This window comes from Salmo trutta, chromosome 29 (assembly GCF_901001165.1).
Source record: "Salmo trutta chromosome 29, fSalTru1.1, whole genome shotgun sequence".
NCBI classification, from domain to species: domain Eukaryota; kingdom Metazoa; phylum Chordata; class Actinopteri; order Salmoniformes; family Salmonidae; genus Salmo; species Salmo trutta.
In genome coordinates, this window is record NC_042985.1 from 40245996 (window position 1) to 40267730 (window position 21735).

General features: G+C 41.8%; 1 protein-coding gene across 1 annotated transcript in view; it reads right to left on the minus strand.

Annotated features, from left to right (window-relative positions):
* LOC115167609 (protein kinase C-binding protein NELL1-like) overlaps nt 1–21735 on the minus strand; it is a 500899-nt gene that overhangs the window by 358064 nt on the left and 121100 nt on the right. Inside the window, exons 5-7 of the mRNA XM_029722201.1 lie at nt 13755–13851; nt 7021–7093; nt 5816–5898 (exon numbers count right to left, since the gene is read on the minus strand). Of these exons, the coding sequence (XP_029578061.1) occupies nt 5816–5898; nt 7021–7093; nt 13755–13851 (253 nt within the window). The remainder of the gene's footprint in view (nt 1–5815; nt 5899–7020; nt 7094–13754; nt 13852–21735) is intronic.

Genomic DNA, 21735 nt, shown 5'->3' on the forward strand with positions numbered 1-21735 from the left:
CATATGATCACTTTAAGCGGTACACTCCACAGAGCTGGGCTTTGCGGAAGAGTGTCCAGAAAAAAAGCCATTGCTTAAAGAATTAAAATAAGCAAACACATTCAGTGTTCGCCAAAAGGCATGTGGGAGACTCCCCAAACATATGGAAGAAGGTACTCTGGTCAGATGAGACAAAAATTGAGCTTTTAGGCCATAAAGGAAAATGCTATGTCTGGTGCAAACCCAACACCTCTCATCACCCCGAGAATACCATCCCCACAGTGAAGCATGGTGGTGGCAGCATCATGCTGTGGGGATGTTTTTCATTGGCAGGGACTGGGAAACTGGTCAGAATTGAAGGAATGGCGGATGACGCTAAATACCGGGAAATTCTTGAGGGAAACCTGTTTCAGTCTTCCAGAGATTTGAGACTGGGACGGAAGTTCACCTTCCAGAAGGACAATGGCCCTAAGCATACTGCTAAAGCAACACTTGAGTGGTTTAAGAGGAAACATTTAAATGTCTTGGAATGGCCCAGTCAAAGCCCAGATCTCAATCCAATTGAGAATCTGTTGTATGACTTAAAGATTGCTGTACACCAGCGGAGCCCATCGAACTTGAAGGAGCTGGAGCAGTTTTGCCTTGAAGAATGGGCAAAAATCCAGTGGCGAGACGTGCCAAGCTTACAGAGACATACCCCAAGAGACTTGCAGCTGTAATTGCTGCAAAAGGTGGCTCTATAAAGTATTGACTTTGGGGCAAAAGTTATGCACGCTCAAGTTTTTAGTTTTTTGTCTCATTTCTTGTTTGTTTCACGAAAGAATATTTTGCATCTCCAACGTGTCAATCAAATGATACAAACCCCCCAAAAATCTATTTTAATTCCAGGTTGTAAGGCAACAAAATATGAAAAATGCCAAGGAGGATGAATACTTTTGCAAGCCACTGTATATTTGAAAAATTGTGATGCACACTGTTGTAAAAACAAAATTCAAATTAGGTGGTGTACATTTCTGGGCAAAGTTATAATTTAACTGTCTAATCTTCATCTTCTACCAGATTCTGATGGGTTAATCTGTCTGGTGGAGCCTTCTGCCATAACAGACCTCCATGCAGTTGTAAGTACTCTTAATACTCCACTGATTTTTCGTAATGGATTAGAGGAGAACACCAAAATTGTTAATTTTCATTACAGGAGGATGATGAAGGCACCCTGTCAGCTGCCACAGAGAGGGAAGATACAGAGAGGCCTTTTGAGGTTTACACCTTAAAAATAACATCTAACAGTTGATGATAGTGTTGTACCATAATAAAACTTGCACCTTCTTTTTCTCAGAAATGCTGAGAAAAGCTCAAGTGTTTTGCAAACCCCTTGAGGACTGAAGGGAGTTGGGGCCCGATGGACTCGAGCCATCTGTAGTATCCATCGTGGATGATGAATGGGCAGGAGCCTCAGACAGCCTCACGGTCAGATGAGGGTGGGAGCTCTGAGGATCTGAACACGAAGTAGAAGCCACCGGAGAGGGAGACAGAACAGAGGACTAAGGCACAGGTACCTCCGGATCTGATCTCGAATCTTAAGCCTCCAGGGAAGAAGGTGCCGGAACCTCTGGATCCAGGCCCGCGAAGCTGTTTCTGGTCTGTGTCTGGTCTTAACTTCTTGGTGACGGGGCAGTATTCGGAAATTCAGATGAAGAACGTGCCCAAATTAAACTGCCTGCTTCTCGGGCCCAGAAGGTAGGATATGCATATTATTAGTAGATTTGGATAGAAAACACTCTGAAGTTTCTAAAACTGTTTTAATGATGTCTGTGAGTATAACAGAACTCATATGGCAGGCAAAAACCTGAGAAACAATCCAACCAGGAAGTGGTTTGTAGTTTTTCAAGTGATTCCCTATCCAAACTACATTGTCTGTGGGGTCATTTTGCACTTCCTAAGGCTTCCACTAGATGTCAACAGTCTTTAGAACCTTGTTTCATGCTTCTACTGTTACTGGGGAGAAAATAAGAGCTGTCTCAAGCCTGGGACCAATGAGTTGTTTACTGCGCAGGCAACCGTGGCGACGTTCCTTCTTTTTCCTCTGTAATGAATACGCTATTGTCCGGTTGGAATATTATCTAAGATTTATCTTAAAAAGACCCTAAGGATTGATTGTAAACATCGCTTGACATGTTTCTACGAATGGTAATGGAACTATTTGACTTTTCGTCTCGGGTTTTTCACACGCGCATTATGCCTTTGGAATAGTGATCTGAACGCGCGAACAAAACGGAGGTATTTGGACATAAATATGGAGTTAATCGAACAAAACGAACATTTCTTGTGGAAGTGGGAGTCCTGGGAGTGCATTCCGACGAAGATCAGCAAAGGTAAGTGAAGATTTATAATACTTTTTCTGAGTTTTGTTGACTCCAGAACTTGGCGGGTAACTGTATAGCTTGCTTTGATGGTTGAGCTCTGTACTTAGAATATTGAACAATGTGCTTTCGCCGTAAAGCTATTTTGAAATCTGACACAGCGGTTGCATTAAGGAGAAGTGTATCTATAATTCTTTCAATAACTGTTGTAAATTTTATCAATGTTTATGATGAGTATTTTTGTAAATTGATGTGCTCATTCACCGGATGTTTTGGAGGTAATACATTTTCTGAACATCACGCGCCAATGTAAAATGGGTTTTCTGGATATAAATATTAACTTTATCGAACAAAACATACATGTATTGTGTAACATTGAGTCCTGGGAGTGTCATCTGATGAAGATCGTCAAAGGTTAGTGATTAATTCTAGCTGTATTTCTGGTTTTTGTGACGCCTCTCCTTGCTTGGAAAATGGCTGTGTGGTTTTTCTTGTTTAGGCGCTGTCCTAACATAATCTAATGTTATGCTTTCGCGGTAAAGCCTTTTTGAAATCGGACAATATGGTTGGATTAACGAGAACTGTATCTTTAAAATGGGATATAATAGTTGTATATTTGAGAAATTTAAATTATGAGATTTTTGTTGTTTTGAATTTGCCGCCATTCTATTTCACTGGCGGTTGAATAGTGTGTCCCACGGGTGGGACGCTAGCATCCCACATGCCCCAGATAGGTTAACAACTCCAAGGAGGCCCCCGTTGCCAGAGGACACTGTTTTTGACTTCCACAGTGAGTGACATATCTCCATGGCTGGTTAGTTGGATTGAGAACAGGAACATCCACCAAGTCATCCAGGAGCATCCTACTAGTTCCATTCCTCACGGAATGGGGAGACCCCTTCAGGGAGGGATCCCTGCAGAGTACCGTCCAGACGACTGTGGAGAGCCGACAGGGTGGCGACACTTCCACCAGGCCAGAGTTGCATCCGGCTACTGGGTAGAAGAGAAAGAAAAAGTAGGCGGGTGTGGATTCCCCAGTAGCTTATGTAGGTTCACCACTTGTTTGCTAAGAGTAGCCACTTCGCTCCTGTAGTCCTCTGCAAGCAAACAGTTGCTACATTGAAAATCCGGACGGTCGACATTGTCCCGGAATAAAGCAAAAATAATTACAGCTCCTGCAGTGTTGAAAATGTTTGTTAGAGTCCTCCATTTGAGGCTCCAGACTAGCTAGGCTAGTTAAGCCAGCCGAGCCTCCGTGTCTCTCCTCTGTTTCGTCAACAACACACTCAGTGGTGAGAATGGTTTGCGTCCCTTTTACTACCTCGTAACATCTATAGGGTAAGACGATGGGCCCATCCTCCTTAGTGGGACCTTACACATCTCATGCCCCAGGCTCCAGGCCACACTAATCCACTGAGGATGAGGTCATTAAGGCATGAGCTCTGATCAACCCGTCGATTGAAAGGTGCTCCATGTTCTGACGGAACAGGAATTTGAGCCGTGAGCATTGGAGACAGGAGCTGTCCAAAAGCACAATATTTGAAACACAATTTCAAAATAATATGGTGACGCTTAAAGGCCAAGTTCAGTATTTTACAACTTGATGTTAGATCGTTCCTCCATAGACTGAGGGGACTCCAGGGTGAGGAACTACCTAACATTACATTTTTAAAATACAAGACCACTACAGGCTGGCTTCCCCAGCACCATAGCACCAGCATCATAGGTGCACGATGGGACATACCAATCATCTGTGTGCGTGCGTGCGTGCGTGCATGCGTGCATGCCTGCGTGAGTAGCATATATGCATGCGTACGTACTCTGGGAAAATATATTGAAGACGTAAGAAAATAGACTACACTTGCAGTATACTCTATGCAAGATATGACATGCTACAAGATTGTCATAAAGTGTGTGTGTCATCCATTTCATGTCATCAACAGCACAAAATATGCATATAGGCTCTGACTAAGCTCCTCTGCAACCTCTTCTATTGTCACGTACCAAAGCACAGCGTGTATCGTTCCACATTTTCTTTATTAAACTGTGAAACTATGCAACACATACAAATAAACTAAATGCACAAAACAACAAACCGTGATGAAGCGTTACAAAACAGCGTTACAAAACACACTTACTCAAAAACAATCTCCCACAAACCCAGGTGGGAAAAACACCTACTTAAGTATGATCTCCAATTAGAGACAACGATGACCAGCTGCCTCTAATTGGAGATCATCCCAAACAAAGCCCAACATAGAAATACAAAACTAGAACATAACAACATAGAAAATCTAAACTAGAAAAAAAAAACCTGTCACGCTCTGACCTACTCTACCATAGTTTCTAACAGCTTTCTATGGTCAGGACGTGACATCTATCTCTCACAAACACACACACACACACACACACACACACACACACACACACACACACACACACACACACACACACACACACACACACACACACACACACACACACACACACACACACACACTGCTAATTCATGCATGGAACTTCTATTCTCAGCTCACTCTCCGTGACACTTTATATTATACAGCCAGCCGGGAACCAAGAGGTTAGCAATTATTCATCTGCCACCTTCATCACCCTCTTCCCTTCCACCTCTCTATCTCTCCCTCCCTCGTCTACAGACACACGGGGAGGAAAGTGCCATTTCTACCGGCTGCGTTGCTGTATAAGCAGGGAAGTCAGACAGGCTGTAGCCCCAAATGCCACCCTATTCCCCATATATTGCACTACCTTTGACCAGAACCATATAGGCCCTAGTCAAAATAGGGAACAGGGTGCCAATTGGGATATTGACAAAATGAGAGCTTCGGGTCAATTAAAATGAAGGAGACGGTTATTTACAGTGGGATGACACCAAGCCCAGGGCTGGCTGGTGGGCTGTCCTTGCTTCACACACACACACACACACACACACACACACACACACACACCCACACACATACACACTCTCACACACTCTCACACACACACACACACACACACACACACACACACACACACACACACACACACACACACACACACACACACACACACACACACACACACACACACACACACACACACTGTTGTGGGTCGTGCTGAGAGGAACATAATGTTCAGCACCTGTTAGTGTCCCGCAGGGCCGAGACGGCTGCCATTTAATGACACCACTGTGACCTCCGATCATACTTACCCTGTGTGTGTGTGTGTGTGTGTGTGTGTGTGTGTGTGTGTGTGTGTGTGTGTGTGTGTGTGTGTGTGTCTGTGTCTGTGTCTATTGTATGACCTCTGGAGGAGGAAGAGAGGGCTTTGATACGAGGCTTTGTGTGTGCATGTTCATGTCCTCTGACTAAGGTCTCTCAGGTACAATGTTTGGACATAAAGCATCACACCACATCACTTATAAGGTCGCTTGTTTGTGGTCAAAATGCTATTTTTTTATGGGTGGTCACTCTCACCTTCAGGGTCATCTTGGCCAGCAGCTCCTGAAGGTCCATGATGCCTTGCACCAGGCTCAGGAAATCACTGCATGTCGGACAGGCTCAACAGGAGAAAAGGAGGGACAAAGAAAGACAGGAGTAGGAGAGGGGATAAAAGAGTAAAGGTCAAGAGAAAAGGAAGGAGGTAGAGAGGAGGCAAAAGAAGAAAAAAAGAGAAGGGGTACATTTATACACATTTTACCAAAACATTGTTGCTCAAAATATAACTATATTTTATGACAATAACCAAAGCTAGAGAAAATTGAGTGATTGAACTAATTGGAAGTCTGGTTTTAATCTCCTTGCACTTCCTATCTTGCCACGTGGCTCTGTTTTTAGAGGATTGTGGATAATTACACTTTACACAATGTTGTATGCATGTTTGAAGAAAGAAAAGTATACTTCTATATTAATATTAAGCAGCTTTTGTCCTGTATCTAATAGTGCTGTATCGGCTTCTCGGCTGCGACGCGAGTGCTGGTTCACAAGAGTATCGATGAGTGTAGTGACAGACTATGATTACATGCCTTATTGATCAGCAACAGAGACAGTAGCATCGCCACAAATGCACAACACAAGCCCTGCATCTTCATTTGTTTGACAATAAACAGGAGGGATGGAGAGAAAGAGAGAGAGAAAGAGGGAGGAAGGTTATAATGACAAAGATAAGGGAAAAGGTGTGTGTGTGTGTGTGTGTGTGTGTGTGTGTGTGTGTGTGTGTGTGTGTGTGTGTGTGTGTGTGTGTGTGTGTGTGTGTGTGTGTGTGCGAGAGAGAAAGAAAGAGAGACAGAAAGAGGGAATGAGTGAGAGAAAGAGGGAGAGCGAAAACAGAAATGAAGTTCCACTGGCTTATTCAGTGAGCTAATGAGACATTTCAGGATGCCATCTCCACTGTCTCTCAGTACCTCTTCACTTTTCATACAAAATGAAGAAGACTACAGGAACAGTTATAACCAAAGAACATGTTGGAATAACCCGTTATATATCCCCAACAACAAGCTAATCATACCTAGCCTGTAATCATAAAGTACATCAGAGTAAGAGTGCTGATCTAAGATCAGGTCTCCCCTGTCAATGCAATTGTATTCATCACTATCTAAAAGGCTAAACTGATCCTAGAGTAGCACTCTTACTTTTATAAATACGGGCCGAGAGCTAAGGGTAACAACAGTTACTCTACTTACTGCGATTGAGGTTGGGACATTGTGTGATGTAGCCGTTTGGAGCAAAAATGAATTTCACGTCCTGAATGGTACCCTGTGGGGAAGATATGTGTGAGTGAGTGAGTGAGTGAGTGAGTGAGTGAGTGAGTGAGTGAGTGAGTGAGTGAGAGAGAGAGAGAGTTTCGGTTCGATTATTAAAAAGTATCACATTTTCACATTTAAATGCTGTAACACAGAATAAAACAATTAATAAAAATGCGATGATGATAGTGACTGTCCATTACTGTTTATCACTCATTAATCGTTATTTATTCAGATTACTTCAACAAAATATTTGTTTTATTTCATTACTTTATTATTTAATTCCAAGTCAGCATCTCATGTCTATAGAGCTGCTGCCTATGCTGTCTGACAAAATCACTATTTTAGTAGTTCTTCAAAGTAAATTAGGCATACTTTTATGACTGTTGAATATCAACTATAAATCATTTAGATCATGTATTTTCAGGCTCTTGAAGCAACTGGTTTCTATCGCTAGCAATTGCGCGTTCTCCCTTCTCTGCCTTCCCCGTAGCTCAGTTGGTAGAGCATGGTGTTTGCAACACCAGGGTTGTGGGTTCGATTCCCACGGGGGGCCAAGTACGAAGAAAAAAAAAAAATGTATGAAATGAAAAAAAAAAAAAAAAAAATGAAATGTATGCATTCACTACTGTAAGTCGCTCTGGATAAGAGCGTCTGCTAAATGACTAAAATGTAAATGTAAATGTAGTGTACACAGGCGGTCAGTCTCCATGTCTGTTCCACACAGACCGGACAACTTTAAGCGGTTGTGCAATGGGTTATGGTCATTGTAGTTAATTACCAAATTTTTGGCGCTAAACTATGTAGAATATTGGCCTGTTGGAAACTACAACTCCCTACTACATAGCACAGTCCAAGCTTGATCTGATGTATCTCTACAGACATTGCACATTGAGGTCACAGAAGAAGAAATAAAAAATTGAATAATTGACGTAGACTAATGTGATTAGCATGAGGTTGTAAGTAACAAGAACATTTCCCAGGACAAAGATATGTCTGATATGGGCAGTAAGCTTAAAATCTTGTTAATCTAACTGCACTGTCAAATTTACAGTAGCTGTTACAGTGAAAGAATACCATGCTATTGTTTGAGGAGAGTGCACAGTTATGAACTTGTAAATATATCAATAAACCAATTAGGCACATTTGGGCAGACTTGGTACAACATTTTGAATAGAAATGCAATGGTTCATTGAATCAGTCTAAAACGTAGCACATACACTGCTGCCATCTGGTGGCCAAATTCGAAATTGCGCCTAACCTGGAAAAATACATTGTGACCTTTCTCTTGCATTTCAAAGATTCTTTGTATTATCTTTTACCAGAACTAATGTGTTATATTCTCCTACATTAATTTCACATTTCCACAAATTTCAAAGTGTTTCCTTTCAAATGGTTTCAAGAATATGCATATCCTTGCTTCAGGTCCTGAGCTACTGGCAGGTAGATTTGGGTATGTCATTTTAGGCAAAATTGTAATTAAAGGGCCGATCCTAGGCTAGGTGGAACGGTAGCGTCCCACCTGACCAACATCCAGTGAAAGTGCAGGGCGCCAAATTCAAACTACAGAATTGTAAATATTTAACATTCTTGAAAATACACATGCAATATGTCAAAATAAAGCTTAACTTGTTAATCCAGCTGCGGTGTCAGATTTCAAAAAGGCTTTACGGCGAAAGCAAACCACGGGATTATCTGAGGACAGCACCCCACCATACAAATGCATAACAATCATTTTCAACCAGGCAGGTGGCGACACAAAAGTCAGAAATAACGATATAATTCATGCCTTACCTTTGAAGATCTTCTTCTGTTGGCACTCCAATATGTCCCAGAAACATCACAAATGGTCCTTTTGTTCGATAAACTCCTTTTTTATATCTCCAAAATGGCCATTTATTTGGCGCGTTTGATTCAGAAAAACACTGGTTCCAACTCGCCCAACATGACTACAAATGATCTAATAACCTGTAAACTTTGTCCAAACATTTTAAACAACTTTCCTAATCCATCCTTAGGTATCCTAAAATGTAAATAATCGATAAAATTTAAGACGGAATATACTGTGTTCAAAGCGGATAAAATCAAAGTGGAGCGAGCTACAGGTCGCGCGCCCCAAACAAAACAGTCCACTTGGCTTGACTCTCATTCTGAATAGCCATACTTCTTCATTTCTCAAAGTAAAAACATCAACCAATTTCTAAAGACTGTTGACACCTAGTGGAAGCCATAGGAACTGCAACCAGGTAGCTCATAAATCTAGTTTACCATAGAAAACCAATCGAAAACACAGTGAACTCCAAAATAAAATCCTGGATGGTTTGTCCAAGGGGTTTCGCCTGCCAAATAAGTTATTTTATACTCACAGACATAATTTTAACAGTTTTAGAAACTGTCGAGTGTTTTCTATCCAAATGTACCAATTATATGCATATCCTAGCTTCTGGGCCTGAGTATCAGGCAGTTTACTTTGGGCACGCTTTTCATCCCGACGTCAAAATACCGCCCCCTATCCCAAGGAAGTTAAACAGCTAAGATGGGAGCTCTGGCTTGTGTTTTTGTACTGTTCCTACCATGGTCAGCTTCCTCTTGAGGTGCTCCTGTCCCAGCTTGTGCGAAGTAAAAAAGTTATTGCATGTGATGTTGTGGTCACGGACTCGCTGTGTCACGTCCAGGACAACCCACATCCCTTGGTTCTTCTCAGGGGCTCCTCCATCTGGCTTCCCCGTATACACTTGCAAGTTCCAAGCACATGATGAAGCAACATCACAGGCAGCCCAGATCTTGATTCCATATTTGTGGGTTTAGACGGTATGTACTGCCTGAAGGGGCAGCGGCCCTTAAACGTTAGGAGCAATAACAGGATTTGCCTCCTATTAACTTTGCACAGTAAGTTACCACGCCCAGAGTGAGGTCAGAGAGCGTGTCAGCCTGACGGAATCATCCCTTCTGACCAGAGTGCATAAAAGGATTGGTAAAGAAATTAACATTTAGACCAGAAAAGCATGAAATGGGAGCTACACGTTTGAAATGGCTGGAACTTTGAACCTCAACACGAGGTGAAGAAAATAAACTCACCTCCCAGACCAGAACATCGCCAGGCTGCAGCTGCATGTGTAAAGTGGTTTGGAAGTGGTCCTGAATACCAACACGAGATGGAGGTGTGAAGCTCACCTCCCAGAAAATCACTGGTACGGCTGATTAGCTGTCCTAAGTCAAATATCTAGAAAAGTGAACTTAAGTGTGACCATTCTTCTACTCGTCAACGAACAACGATGTCTATATTTTGTACAGTGTACAAAATATAGTTAGGTTAGGACACTTGTCAGCATTTACAGTGTAGAGAGTGTTACAATAATGTTCCCTTGGAGTAGCATGTAGTAGTTCTCTATAAGATAAGCTACTGTATCTAAACCATGGCCATAGGGCAGTTCGAGCAAATGCCAGATGGGTTGATCTTTAGCCCATTGGGACTGTCTAAGTTGTGGTTTGAGCACAAAATTATAATTATTTGACTAATAATGGGGGCCTCAAGAAATAAAGAAATGGACGTTGTGTTAATCTTCGCTATAGGGGGCAGTATTTTCACGGCCGGATGAAAAACGTACCCAATTTTAACTGGTTACTACTCTGAACCAGAAACTAGAATATGCATATTATTAGTAGATTTGGATAGAAAACACTCTGAAGTTTCTAAAACTGTTTGAATGATGTCTGTGAATATAACAGAACTCATATGGCAGGCAAAAACCTTTAAAAAATCCAACCAGGAAGTGGAAAATCTGAGAATTGTAGTTCTTCTTTTGAATCCTTATCGAAACTACAGTGTCTGTGGGTCACGTTGCACATCCTAAGGCTTTCCATTGGCTGTCAACAGCCTTCAGAAAGTTATTTCAGCCTTCTCCTGTTACTGGGCAGATAATAGTAGCTCAGTCAATCAGTGGACTGCCTATGGACAAAGGGTTAGGGTATACGCGATCCCGCGAGCGCGCCGTTCCTTCTTTTTCTCCTGGAATGAATACGCTATTGTCCGGTTGGAATATTATCGCAATTTTACGTAAAAAGTACCCTAAAGATTGATTGCAAACAACGTTTGACATGTTTCTATGAATGGTAATGGAACATGATCTGAACGCACGAACAAAACGGAGGTATTTGGACATAAATATGGATTAATTCGAACAAAAATAACATTTCTTGTGGAAGTAACAGTGCTGGGAGTGCATTCTGACGAAGATCAGCAAAGGTAAGAGAATATTTCTAATACTAATTCTGAGTTTAGGTGGGCCCGAACTTGGCGGGTGTCTGTATAGCTTGCTGTGATGGCTGAGCTATGTACTCAGAATATTGAAAAATGTGCTTTCTCCGTAAAGCTATTTTAAAATCTGACACAGCGGTTGCATCCAGGAGTAGTCTATCTATAATTCTTTAAATAATTGTTATATATTTTGTCAACGTTTATGATGAGTATTTTTGTAAATTGATGTGGTCATTCACCGGCCGTTTTGGTGGGAATACATTTTCTGAACATCATGCGCCAATGTAAAATGCTGTTTTTGGATATAAATATGAACTTTGTCGAACAAAACATACATGTATTGTGTAACATGATGTCCTAGGAGTGTCATCTGATGAAGATCGTCAAAGGTTAGTGCTTAATTTAGCTGTGTTTTGGGTTTTTGTGACACATATACTTGCTTGGAAAATGGCTGTGTGGTTATTTTTGTCTATGTACTCTCCTAAAATAATCTAATGTTTTGCTTTCGCTGTAAAGCCTTTTTGAAATCGGACAATGTGGTTACATTAAGGAGAAGTGTATCTTTAAAATGGTGTAAAATAGTCGTATGTTTGAGAAATTGACATTATTCGATTTTTGATGTTTTGTATTTCGCGCCCTGCTGTTCCATTGGATTTTGGCTAGATGTTCCGCTGGCGGAACGGGTATAGCCAACCGGTTAAGAACTACAATTGGTAGTTAAGTCTTGTCCCATCGCTGCAACTCTCGTACGGACATGGGAGAGGTGAAGGTCGAGAGCCATGCATCCTCCAAAACACAACCCCACCAAGCTGCACTGCTTCTTGACACAATGCACGCTTAATCCAGAAGCCCGCCGCACCAATGTGTGGTTAGGAAACACTGTACACCTGGCGACCGTGTCATCATGCATGCGCCCAGACCACCACAGTAGTCGGTCGCTAGAGCGCGATGGGACAAGGACATCCCGGCCGGCCAAACATTCCCCTAAACTGTACAACGCTGAGCCAATTGTGCGTCGCCTCATGGGTCTCCTGGCTGCAACACAGTCAGGTATCGAACCAGCATCTGTAGTAACGCAGCTTGTACTGCGATGCAGTGCCTTACACTGCTGTGCCACTCGGGAGGCCTGTTATTTACTTTTTTACTGTAAAGCCAATTTATTTGATTTTAGAAACAGCTGTGTGTAATGGATTAGGAATGCATAATATGGCCTTAATTAATGCTTTAAAAAAAGCTATAGCATGAGCTGTGAATAAGTGTTTGTAATAAAAATATAGGTATGATTGAATTTCCAGCACATTTCCTGCACCAAATCAAACTCTGAACACAGCAAAACAAATCCCCTCCTCTCTCATCCACAGTCACACCTTGAACGTTTCTAGGTTTCTAGGCCATCTGTCTCTGCTCTTTTTTCCCATCAACTCTAACTTAAACGCTGCTGAACCTTAGACTGGAGCTAGACAGCTACTGCTTCAACCTTGGTTTCAGGCAGACTGCCTGAAAGCAAGATTACAGAGAGAATTCTTTAAAAACTGAGTTTTTTGTCCTCCGAGAAAGAGAAGGGGAGTTCTTTATGCTTTGATTGGGCCCAGTAATCATCATATGGGTAGAGAGAGCATACTACAAGGAATGGGTACTACAGATGCTGTGGAGAATAGAAGATGACACTGGCTGTGTCCAAAATGGACACAGGCACTGACAGACTGTGGGTGGCCTGGGAGGCATGGGATCATCTATTCAGGCTCTACGCTGTATTGCTGATCAATACATGAGACGAAATAAAGATAGAAGAGAGGCCATCGACTGCTCAGCGGGCGGGTGTAAGATGGAGGAATATTGGTCAGTTGATCTCTCTACCCCTCCCTATTTTTCTCTCTGTCCCCACATCCCTTTCCTCTTTCTCCCTACCCCTCTCTCAATAATAAGGCTATGTTGAGGTTGCATTATATAGTCTTACCATAGCATAGTGTTGTTATTGATGGTGATAAATAGAGCCCCACAGTGGAGGTATTATAATACCCATAAAACCTAGCGGTCAAAGAGGGAAATGGTTCCAATCATTTTTCCACCATTCATTTTTCCCCATATGGGATTTTAGAAACACTTAAAATAAGGGCTATGTTTCGTGTAGGCTTACCCTGGCGTGAAGTTTTAATAACCATGTAAATCTCTCATGGACAAAGGGATTTCTATCAATGTATTCGGCTCTATTTACTCTCAGATTCTAAAATGCTAAATGTAAATGCGCTATTTACTCTTAATTCAGGGTAAGGCTAGAAAAATCTTACTTTCGGAGAGAAAGCATGGTACTTTCGTCCATAGAATGACAAGATAGTGAAGACTGTTACCTTTGCGTGGTTGAGGTTATATGGTTACAGTGATCGTGTATATGGTGGTGAAAGTAGGTTTGTTTTACCTTGAAGAGGCCATGCTTGTGGCTATGCTGACCCAGCCACACTCCACTGCCCAGGGTCAGATCCATCTGAGGTGGGTCTATCACTCGCTCATAAATCCTGCCAACAACAAACAATCAACAGAGAGACAGTCAGATTCTGAAATCTCTCTCTCACACACACACACACACACACACACACACACACACACACACACACACACACATATACACACACACACACACACACACACACACACACACACACACACACACACACACACACACACACACACACACACACACACACACACACACACACAGGAATGCGTCTTGGGCGTGCGTCTTGCTGGTTCCTGCTCGACTGCTTTTTTATTGCTATTTTTGCGTTAATTATGACTTTGTTCAGAATGCTTGTGCAATAATTACACCGTCGAGGAAGGAAAGGGGAACTCCAAGATAGGCTGAAAAGACGGGCTACATGGCCTCCTCTTCCTAGTATCCTGATGGCTAATGTCCAATCACTGGAAAATGCATTTTGTGATTTTTGACCAGTCAAAAGTTTGGACACAGCAACACATTCAAGGGTTTTTCTTTATTTTTACTATTTTCTACATTGTAGAATAATAGTGAAGACATCAAAACTATGAAATAACACATATGGAATCATCTAGTAACCAGCATTTTAAATTCTTCAAAGTAGCAAAGCTTTGCCTTGATGACAGCTTTGCACACTCTTTGCATTCTCTTAACCAGCTTCATCTGAGGCACCTTTCCAACAGTCTTGAAGGAGTTCCCACATATGCTGAGCACTCTGCGGTTCAACTCATAGCTAACCATTTCAATTGGGTTGAGGTCGGGTGATTGTGGAGGCCAGGTCATCTGATGCAGCACCATCACTATCCTTCTGGGTAAAATAGCCCTTACACAGCCTGGAGGTGTGTTGGGTCATTGTCCCGTTGAAAAACAAATGATAGTCCCACTAAGCTCAAACCAGAAGGGATGGCGTATCGCTGCAGAATGCTGTGGTAGCCATGCTGTTTAAGTGTGCCTTGAATTCCAAATAAATCACAGACAGTGTCACCAGCAAAGCATCCCCACACCATCACACCTCCTCCTCCAAGCTTCACGGTAAGAACCACACATGCGAAGATCTGTTAACTTACTCTATGTCTCACAAAAACACGGAGGGTGGAACCAAAAATCTCAAATTAGGACTCATCAGACCAAAGGACAGATTTCCACCAGTTAAATGTCCATTGATCGTGTTTCTTGGCCCAAGCAAGTCTCTTCTTCTTATTGGTGTCCTTTAGTAGTGGGTTCTTTGCAGCAATTTGATCATGAAGGCCTGATTCACGTAGTCTCCTCTGAACAGTTGATGTTGAGATGTGTCTGTTACTTTAACTCTGTTATGCATTTATTTGGGCTTCAATCTGAGGTGCAGTTAACTCTAATGAACATATATTTTGCAGCAGAGGTAACTCTGGGTCTTCCTTTCCTGTGGCGGTCCGCATGATAGCCAGTTTCATCACAGCGCTTGATGGTTTTTGCGACTGGACTTGAAGAAACTTACAGTTCTTGAAATGTTTCGTATTGACTGACCTTCATGTCTTAAAGTAATGATGGACTGTCGTTTCTCTTTGCTTATTTGAGCTGTTCTTGCCATAATATGGACTTGGTCTTTTACCAAATAGGGTAATCTTCTGTTAACCACCTCTACCTTGTCACAACACAACTGATTGGTTCAAATGCATTAAGAAGTGTCACCCCCTGATCTGTTTCACCTGCCTTTGTGATTGTCTCCACCCTCCTCCAGGTGTCACCCATCTTCCCCTGTGTATTTATACCGGTGTTCTCTGTTGCCTGTTCATCTTGTTTGTCAAGTCAACCAGCATTTTTGTGTCTCAGCTCCTGCTGTTCCCAATCTCTCTTTTTTCTCACCCTCCTGGTTTTGACCCTTGCCTGTCCTGACCCTGACCCTGAGCCCGCCTGCCTGACCACTCTGCCTGCCCCTGAACACTGCCTGCCGTCCTGTACCACCAACACAGAGAATAGTGAGGTTCTGGACAGAGGAGGCAGGTGTGGCTGAACGAGGGCATGGATATACAACTGCCAAATAATTTTATGCATCGTCAAGATCAGACGTTAGACTCGGTTAAGGTGAGAGGGGGAGGGTGTGTCTCTTTGTTAACAACAGTTGAGGCGCAATCTCTAATGTTAAGGAAGTATCAAGATCTTGTTCACCTTAGAATACAGTGGGGGAAAAAGTATTTGATCACCTGCTGATTTTGTACGTTTGCCCACTGACAAAGAAATGATCAGTCTATAATTTTAACCTGTTTGGGATAGGGGGCAGTATTTTCACGGCCAGATAAAAAACGTACCCGATTTAATCTGGTTATAATTCTTAAAATAATTGTTATGTTTTTTGTGAACGTTTATCGTGAGTAATTTAGTAAATTCACCAGAAGTTTTCGGTGGGTATGCTAGTTCTGAACAAAACATGCTAATGTAAAAAGCTGTTTTTTGATATAAATATGAACTTGATTGAACAAAACATGCATGTATTGTATAACATAATGTCCTAGGAGTGTCATCTGATGTAGATCATCAAAGGTTAGTGCTGCATTTAGCTGTGGTTTTGGTTTTTGTGACATATATGCTAGCTTGAAAAATGGGTGTGTGATTATTTCTGGCTGGGTACTCTCCTGACATAATCTAATGTTTTGCTTTCGTTGTAAAGCCTCTTTGAAATCGGACAATGTTGTTAGATAAAGGAGAGTCTTGTCTTTAAAATAGTGATATGTTTGAAAAATTGAAGTTTTTGCATTTTTGAGGTATTTATAATTCGCGCCACTCTATACCATTGGATATTGGTGAGGCGTTCTTCTAGCGGAACGTCTGTCCCTAACAGGTTTTAATGGTAGGTGTATTTGAAAAGTGAGAGACAGAATAACAACAAAAAAATCCAGAAAAACGCATGTCAAAAATGTTATAAAATTATTTGCATTTTAATGAGGGAAATAAGTATTTGACCCCTCTGCAAAACATGACTTAGTACTTGGTGGCAAAACCCTTGTTGGCAATCACAGAGGTCAGACGTTTCTTGTAGTTGGCCACCAGGTTTGCACACATCTCAGGAGGGATTTTGTCTCTCTCCTCTTTGCAGATCTTCTCCAAGTCATTAAGGTTTTGAGGCTGACGTTTGGCAACTCGAACCTTCAGATCCCTCCACAGATTATATATGGGATTAAGGTCTGGAGACTGGCTAGGCCACTCCAGGACCTTAATGTGCTTCTTCTTGAGCCACTCCTTTGTTGCTTGGCCGTGTGTTTTGGGTCCTTGTCATGCTGGAATACCCATCCACGACCCATGTTCAATGCCCTGGCTGAGGGAAGGAGGTTCTCACCCAAGATTTGACGGTACATGGCCCCGTCCATCGTCCCTTTGATGCGGTGAAGTTGTCCTGTCCCCTTAGCAGAAAAACACCCCCAAAGCATAATGTTTCCACCTCCATGTTTGACGGTGGAGATGGTGTTCTTGGGGTCATAGGCAGCATTCCTCCTCCTCCAAACACGGCGAGTTGAGTTGATGTCAAAGAGCTCCATTTTGGTCTCATCTGACCACAACACATTCACCCAATTGTCCTCTGAGTCATTCAGATGTTCATTGGCAAACTTCAGACGGGCATGTATATGTATTCTTGAGCAGAGGGACCTTGCAGGCCCTGCAGGATTTCAGTCCTTCACGGCGTAGTGTGTTACCAATTGTTTTCTTGGTGACTGTGGTCCCAGCTGCCTTGAGATCATTGACAAGATCCTCCCGTGTAGTTCTGGGCTGATTCCTCACCGTTCTCATGATCATTGCAACTGCACGAGGTGAGATCTTGCATGGAGCCCCAGACCGAGGGATATTGACAGTTCTTTTGTGTTTCTTCCATTTGCGAATAATCACAGCAAATGTTGTCACCTTCTCACCAAGCTGCTTGGCGATGGTCTTGTAGCCCATTCCAGCCTTGTGTAGGTCTACAATCTTGTCCCTGACATCCTTGGAGAGCTCTTTGGTCTTGGCCATGGTGGAGAGTTTGGAATCTGATTGATTGCTTCTGTGGACAGGTGTCTTTTTTACAGATAACAAGCTGCGGTGAGGAGCACTCCCTTTAAGAGTGTGCTCCTAATCTCAGCTCGTTACCTGTATAAAAGACACCTGGGAGCCAGAAATCTTTCTGATTGAGAGGGGTCAAATACTTATTTCCCTCATTAAAATGCAAATCAATTTATAACATTTCTGACATGCGTTTTTCTGGATATTTTTATTGTTATTCTGTCTCTCACTGTTCAAATAAACCTACCATTAAAATTATAGACTGATCCTTTCTTTGTCAGTGCGCAAACGTACAAAATCAGCAGGGGATCAAATTATTTTCCCCCCACTGTACCTCTTGATAAGCTGCAGACCATACTATTTACCATATTTTTCGTAGCTGTCTGCTTACCACCACAAACCAATTCTGCCACTAACACCGCACTCAACGAGCTGTACAGGGCCATAAGCAAACAAGAAAATGCAAATTCAGAGGCGGTATTTCTTGTAGCAAGTGAATTTTATGCAGGAAAACTGAAATCCGTTTTAAACTAATTTTTACCAGCATGTCACCTGTGCAACTACAGGCAACACAACTCTAGATCACCTTTACTTCATACGCAGAAACGTATAAAAGGACCTCTCCCTTTGGCAAATCCAACCATAAGTCCATCGTCCTGATTCCTGCTTAATAGCAAAAACTCAAACAGGAAGCACCAGTCACCAGTTAAAAAGGGAGAGCAGTGCTTTATTATAGACAGACTTAGCTACTGTTGTATCAACATGCTTTGACCATGACAGTTAACAATCCAGGGTTACTCCAAGCAGTTTACATGCTGACCACACCACTCGTGCCGCGTGCGTGAGCATTGCAAAATAAATGTACACATACCTGTTATTCAATCATTGCATCCACACTACTCGCATGCGTCAACAAGTGTCTGCATAGCCAGGCGCTAAAATAGAACTTGATTCTATTTGTGACGCTTGATCAAATCAAATCAAATTGTATTAGTCACATGCGCCTCTCACATGCGCCGAATACAACAGGTGTTGACCTTACAGTGAAATGATTACTTACGAGCCCCTAACCAACAATGCAGTTTAAAAATACATATTGATAAGAATAAGAGATAAAAGTAACAAGCAATTAAGAATTGTTGACTTGCATAAAGCTGGAAAGGGTTACAAAAGTATCTCTAAAAGCCTTGATGTTCATCAGTCCAAGGTAAGACAAATTGTCTATAAATGAATAAAGTTTAGCATGTTGCTACTCTCCCTAGGAGTGGTCATCCTGCAAAGATGACTGCAAGAGCACAGCGCAGAATGATCAATGAGGTTAAGAATCCTATAGTGTCAGCTAAAGACCTACAGAAATCTCTGGAACATGCTCAGATCTCTGTTGACGACTCTACGATAAGTAAAACACGAAACAAGAATGGTGTTCATGGGAGGACACCACGGAAGAAGCCACTGCTGTCCAAAAAAAACCATTGCTGCATGTCATGTCTGAAGTTTGTAAAAGTGCACCTGGATGTTCCACAGTGCTACTGGCAAAATATTCTGTGGACAGATGAAACTACAGTTGAGTTGTTTGGAAGGAACACACAACACTATGTGTGTAGAAAAAAAGGCACAGCACACCAACATCAAAACCTCATTCCAACTGGTTTTGGTGGATGGAGGAGGAATGGTGGTATGGTGGAGAAAGCATCATGGTTTGGTGTTGCTTTGCTGCCTCAGGACTTGGACAGCTTGCTATCATCGACGGGAAAATGAATTCCCAAGTTTATCAAGATATTTGCAGGAGAATGTAAGGCTGTCTGTCCGTCAATTTAAGACATGAACACGTATAGTTGTTTGTGTTATTAGTTTCAGCAAACTGTGTTTGTCTATTGTTGTGACCTCGATGAAGATCAGATCAAATTGTATGACCAATTTATGCAGAAATCCAGGTATTTCCAAAGGGTTAACATACTTTTTCTTGCCACTGTATGTATGTTGCTACCTCAATTACAATGTACCCCGCACATCGACTTGGTACTGGTACTCTTGATCCAGGACGGGATTCTGTGCTGTTACCAAGCTAAACCTGATTTTGGAAGAAGCTAGGGTTAGCGACTTAGCTAGATAGCCAACAAGCTACTAAATTATTAACCAAATGCACAACTGCAGAGAATTTACCACATTTTAGACAGTTAACTTAATATTTATAAGATATCTAGCTGGCAAACATTTAGTTGTGAATTCCATACTGTAACTAGATCACCTAGATCACCTGGCTGCACAACAGTGAGTGACTCACAAGGCTCTAGTTGCTCGTCATTGTGTGCTTGTAAACAAATACCACGTGACTAGGGACTACCAGTAAGCTTCATTATGAACAGGTGAAGTGATGCACAAGTTGACTGCAGGCATTTACTTAAAAAGTTGCTACAAATACGTATTCACATTTCTTTTAAAAACTTCAAAGAAATATTTTGGTATTTTATTAGGATCGCCATTAGCTGTTGCGAAAGCGGCAGCTACTCAGCAGCTAATACAAAACATGAAACATGACATAATACAGAACATTAATAGACAAGAACAGCTCAAGGACAGAACTACATAAATTAAAAACAGCGCACATAGCCTACATATTAATACTTTCATGTCTTGACACTATTGACGGTATTGAAAAACCATCCCCTGACTATTTCCAAATACCCTGGTAAACAGTATATATGGTAGACCGCCAAAGCCTACACTTAAGTAAGCATTTCACTGTTGATTTGGCCCACATCAAGGCCAGCATGCCAGGGACACTTGTCCCACTCCAATTTGCCTACGATCCAACAGATCCACAGAACATGCCATTTCCATCGCTATTCACAGAGACAAGGAACAGCTACATTGCCTTCAGAAAGTATTCATACCCCTCGAAGCACACCTACAATATTTTACTGCGAACACTGCAGCAGAACAAACTCCGCTACTCTTTTGTCTGCATGAGGCTACAATACAGGGAAGCTGTGAAGCGCTGGAGAAGCTGTGAAGCCAGCTGTAGCCTATTGTGTGATTGTGTTTGAGTCTGTTGTTAAAGAATGTGAAACAATGTTGTGTATGTTAACTATTATTGTGTTCATATTATTGTGTTCATTTGTTATTAAATGTGGATGTTTACGGAGTTTCATTAAATCATGTTTAGCTATAAATATGTTAAATACATTTGTTCATATGGGCAGAATATTTAATATTCAGTTATGGCCTAAAATGAAGGTTGTTCATATGGTCAGAATTTTGTAGCCTAGGCCTATTTAAATTTGTTAATCAGGGCTGAAGGCTGAAAACAGCCTATATTTTTTCGTTTTATCTAGTTTTACACCATCCATTAACACCAACCACTATAAAACATATATTTATTAACGAAAAAGCTTTGCAAAATACCAAGAAATATGGGTCAAAAATAAGTAGGCCTAAACATGTTTACACCAACCATTCACTATAAAACCTTAATTTGTCAACAAAAAATTGTCGCAATTAAAAAAAAAATAAAGGGCAAAAATAAGTAGGCCTAAAACATTTATTTCCAATGACAAGACAGCTGCATAAAAACCATGTTCAAGAACAAATGTCCATGTCCATGGATTTTGGAGTCATTGAAAGGGTTGAAATGGATAAGTGTCACAAAGAAGTGTCCAGTTGTGGTGTTCTTCTGAACCAGGGTGAAGATCAGAACTCTGTCTGGCCTGGGTCCACTGTCATGCAGGAGGAACATCTCTTCTTCGTAGCCCTTTTAGCTGTCAGGGATGATGAGTTCAGAGAGGGATTTAAGTACAGGGGGTGCCTCTGCATCAACTTCTTCATATTCATACATGCCTCCCCAAATATATGCAGGCAATCCATGTGTACCACGGTCCACAACTTGGTCAGTTTCTTCCTG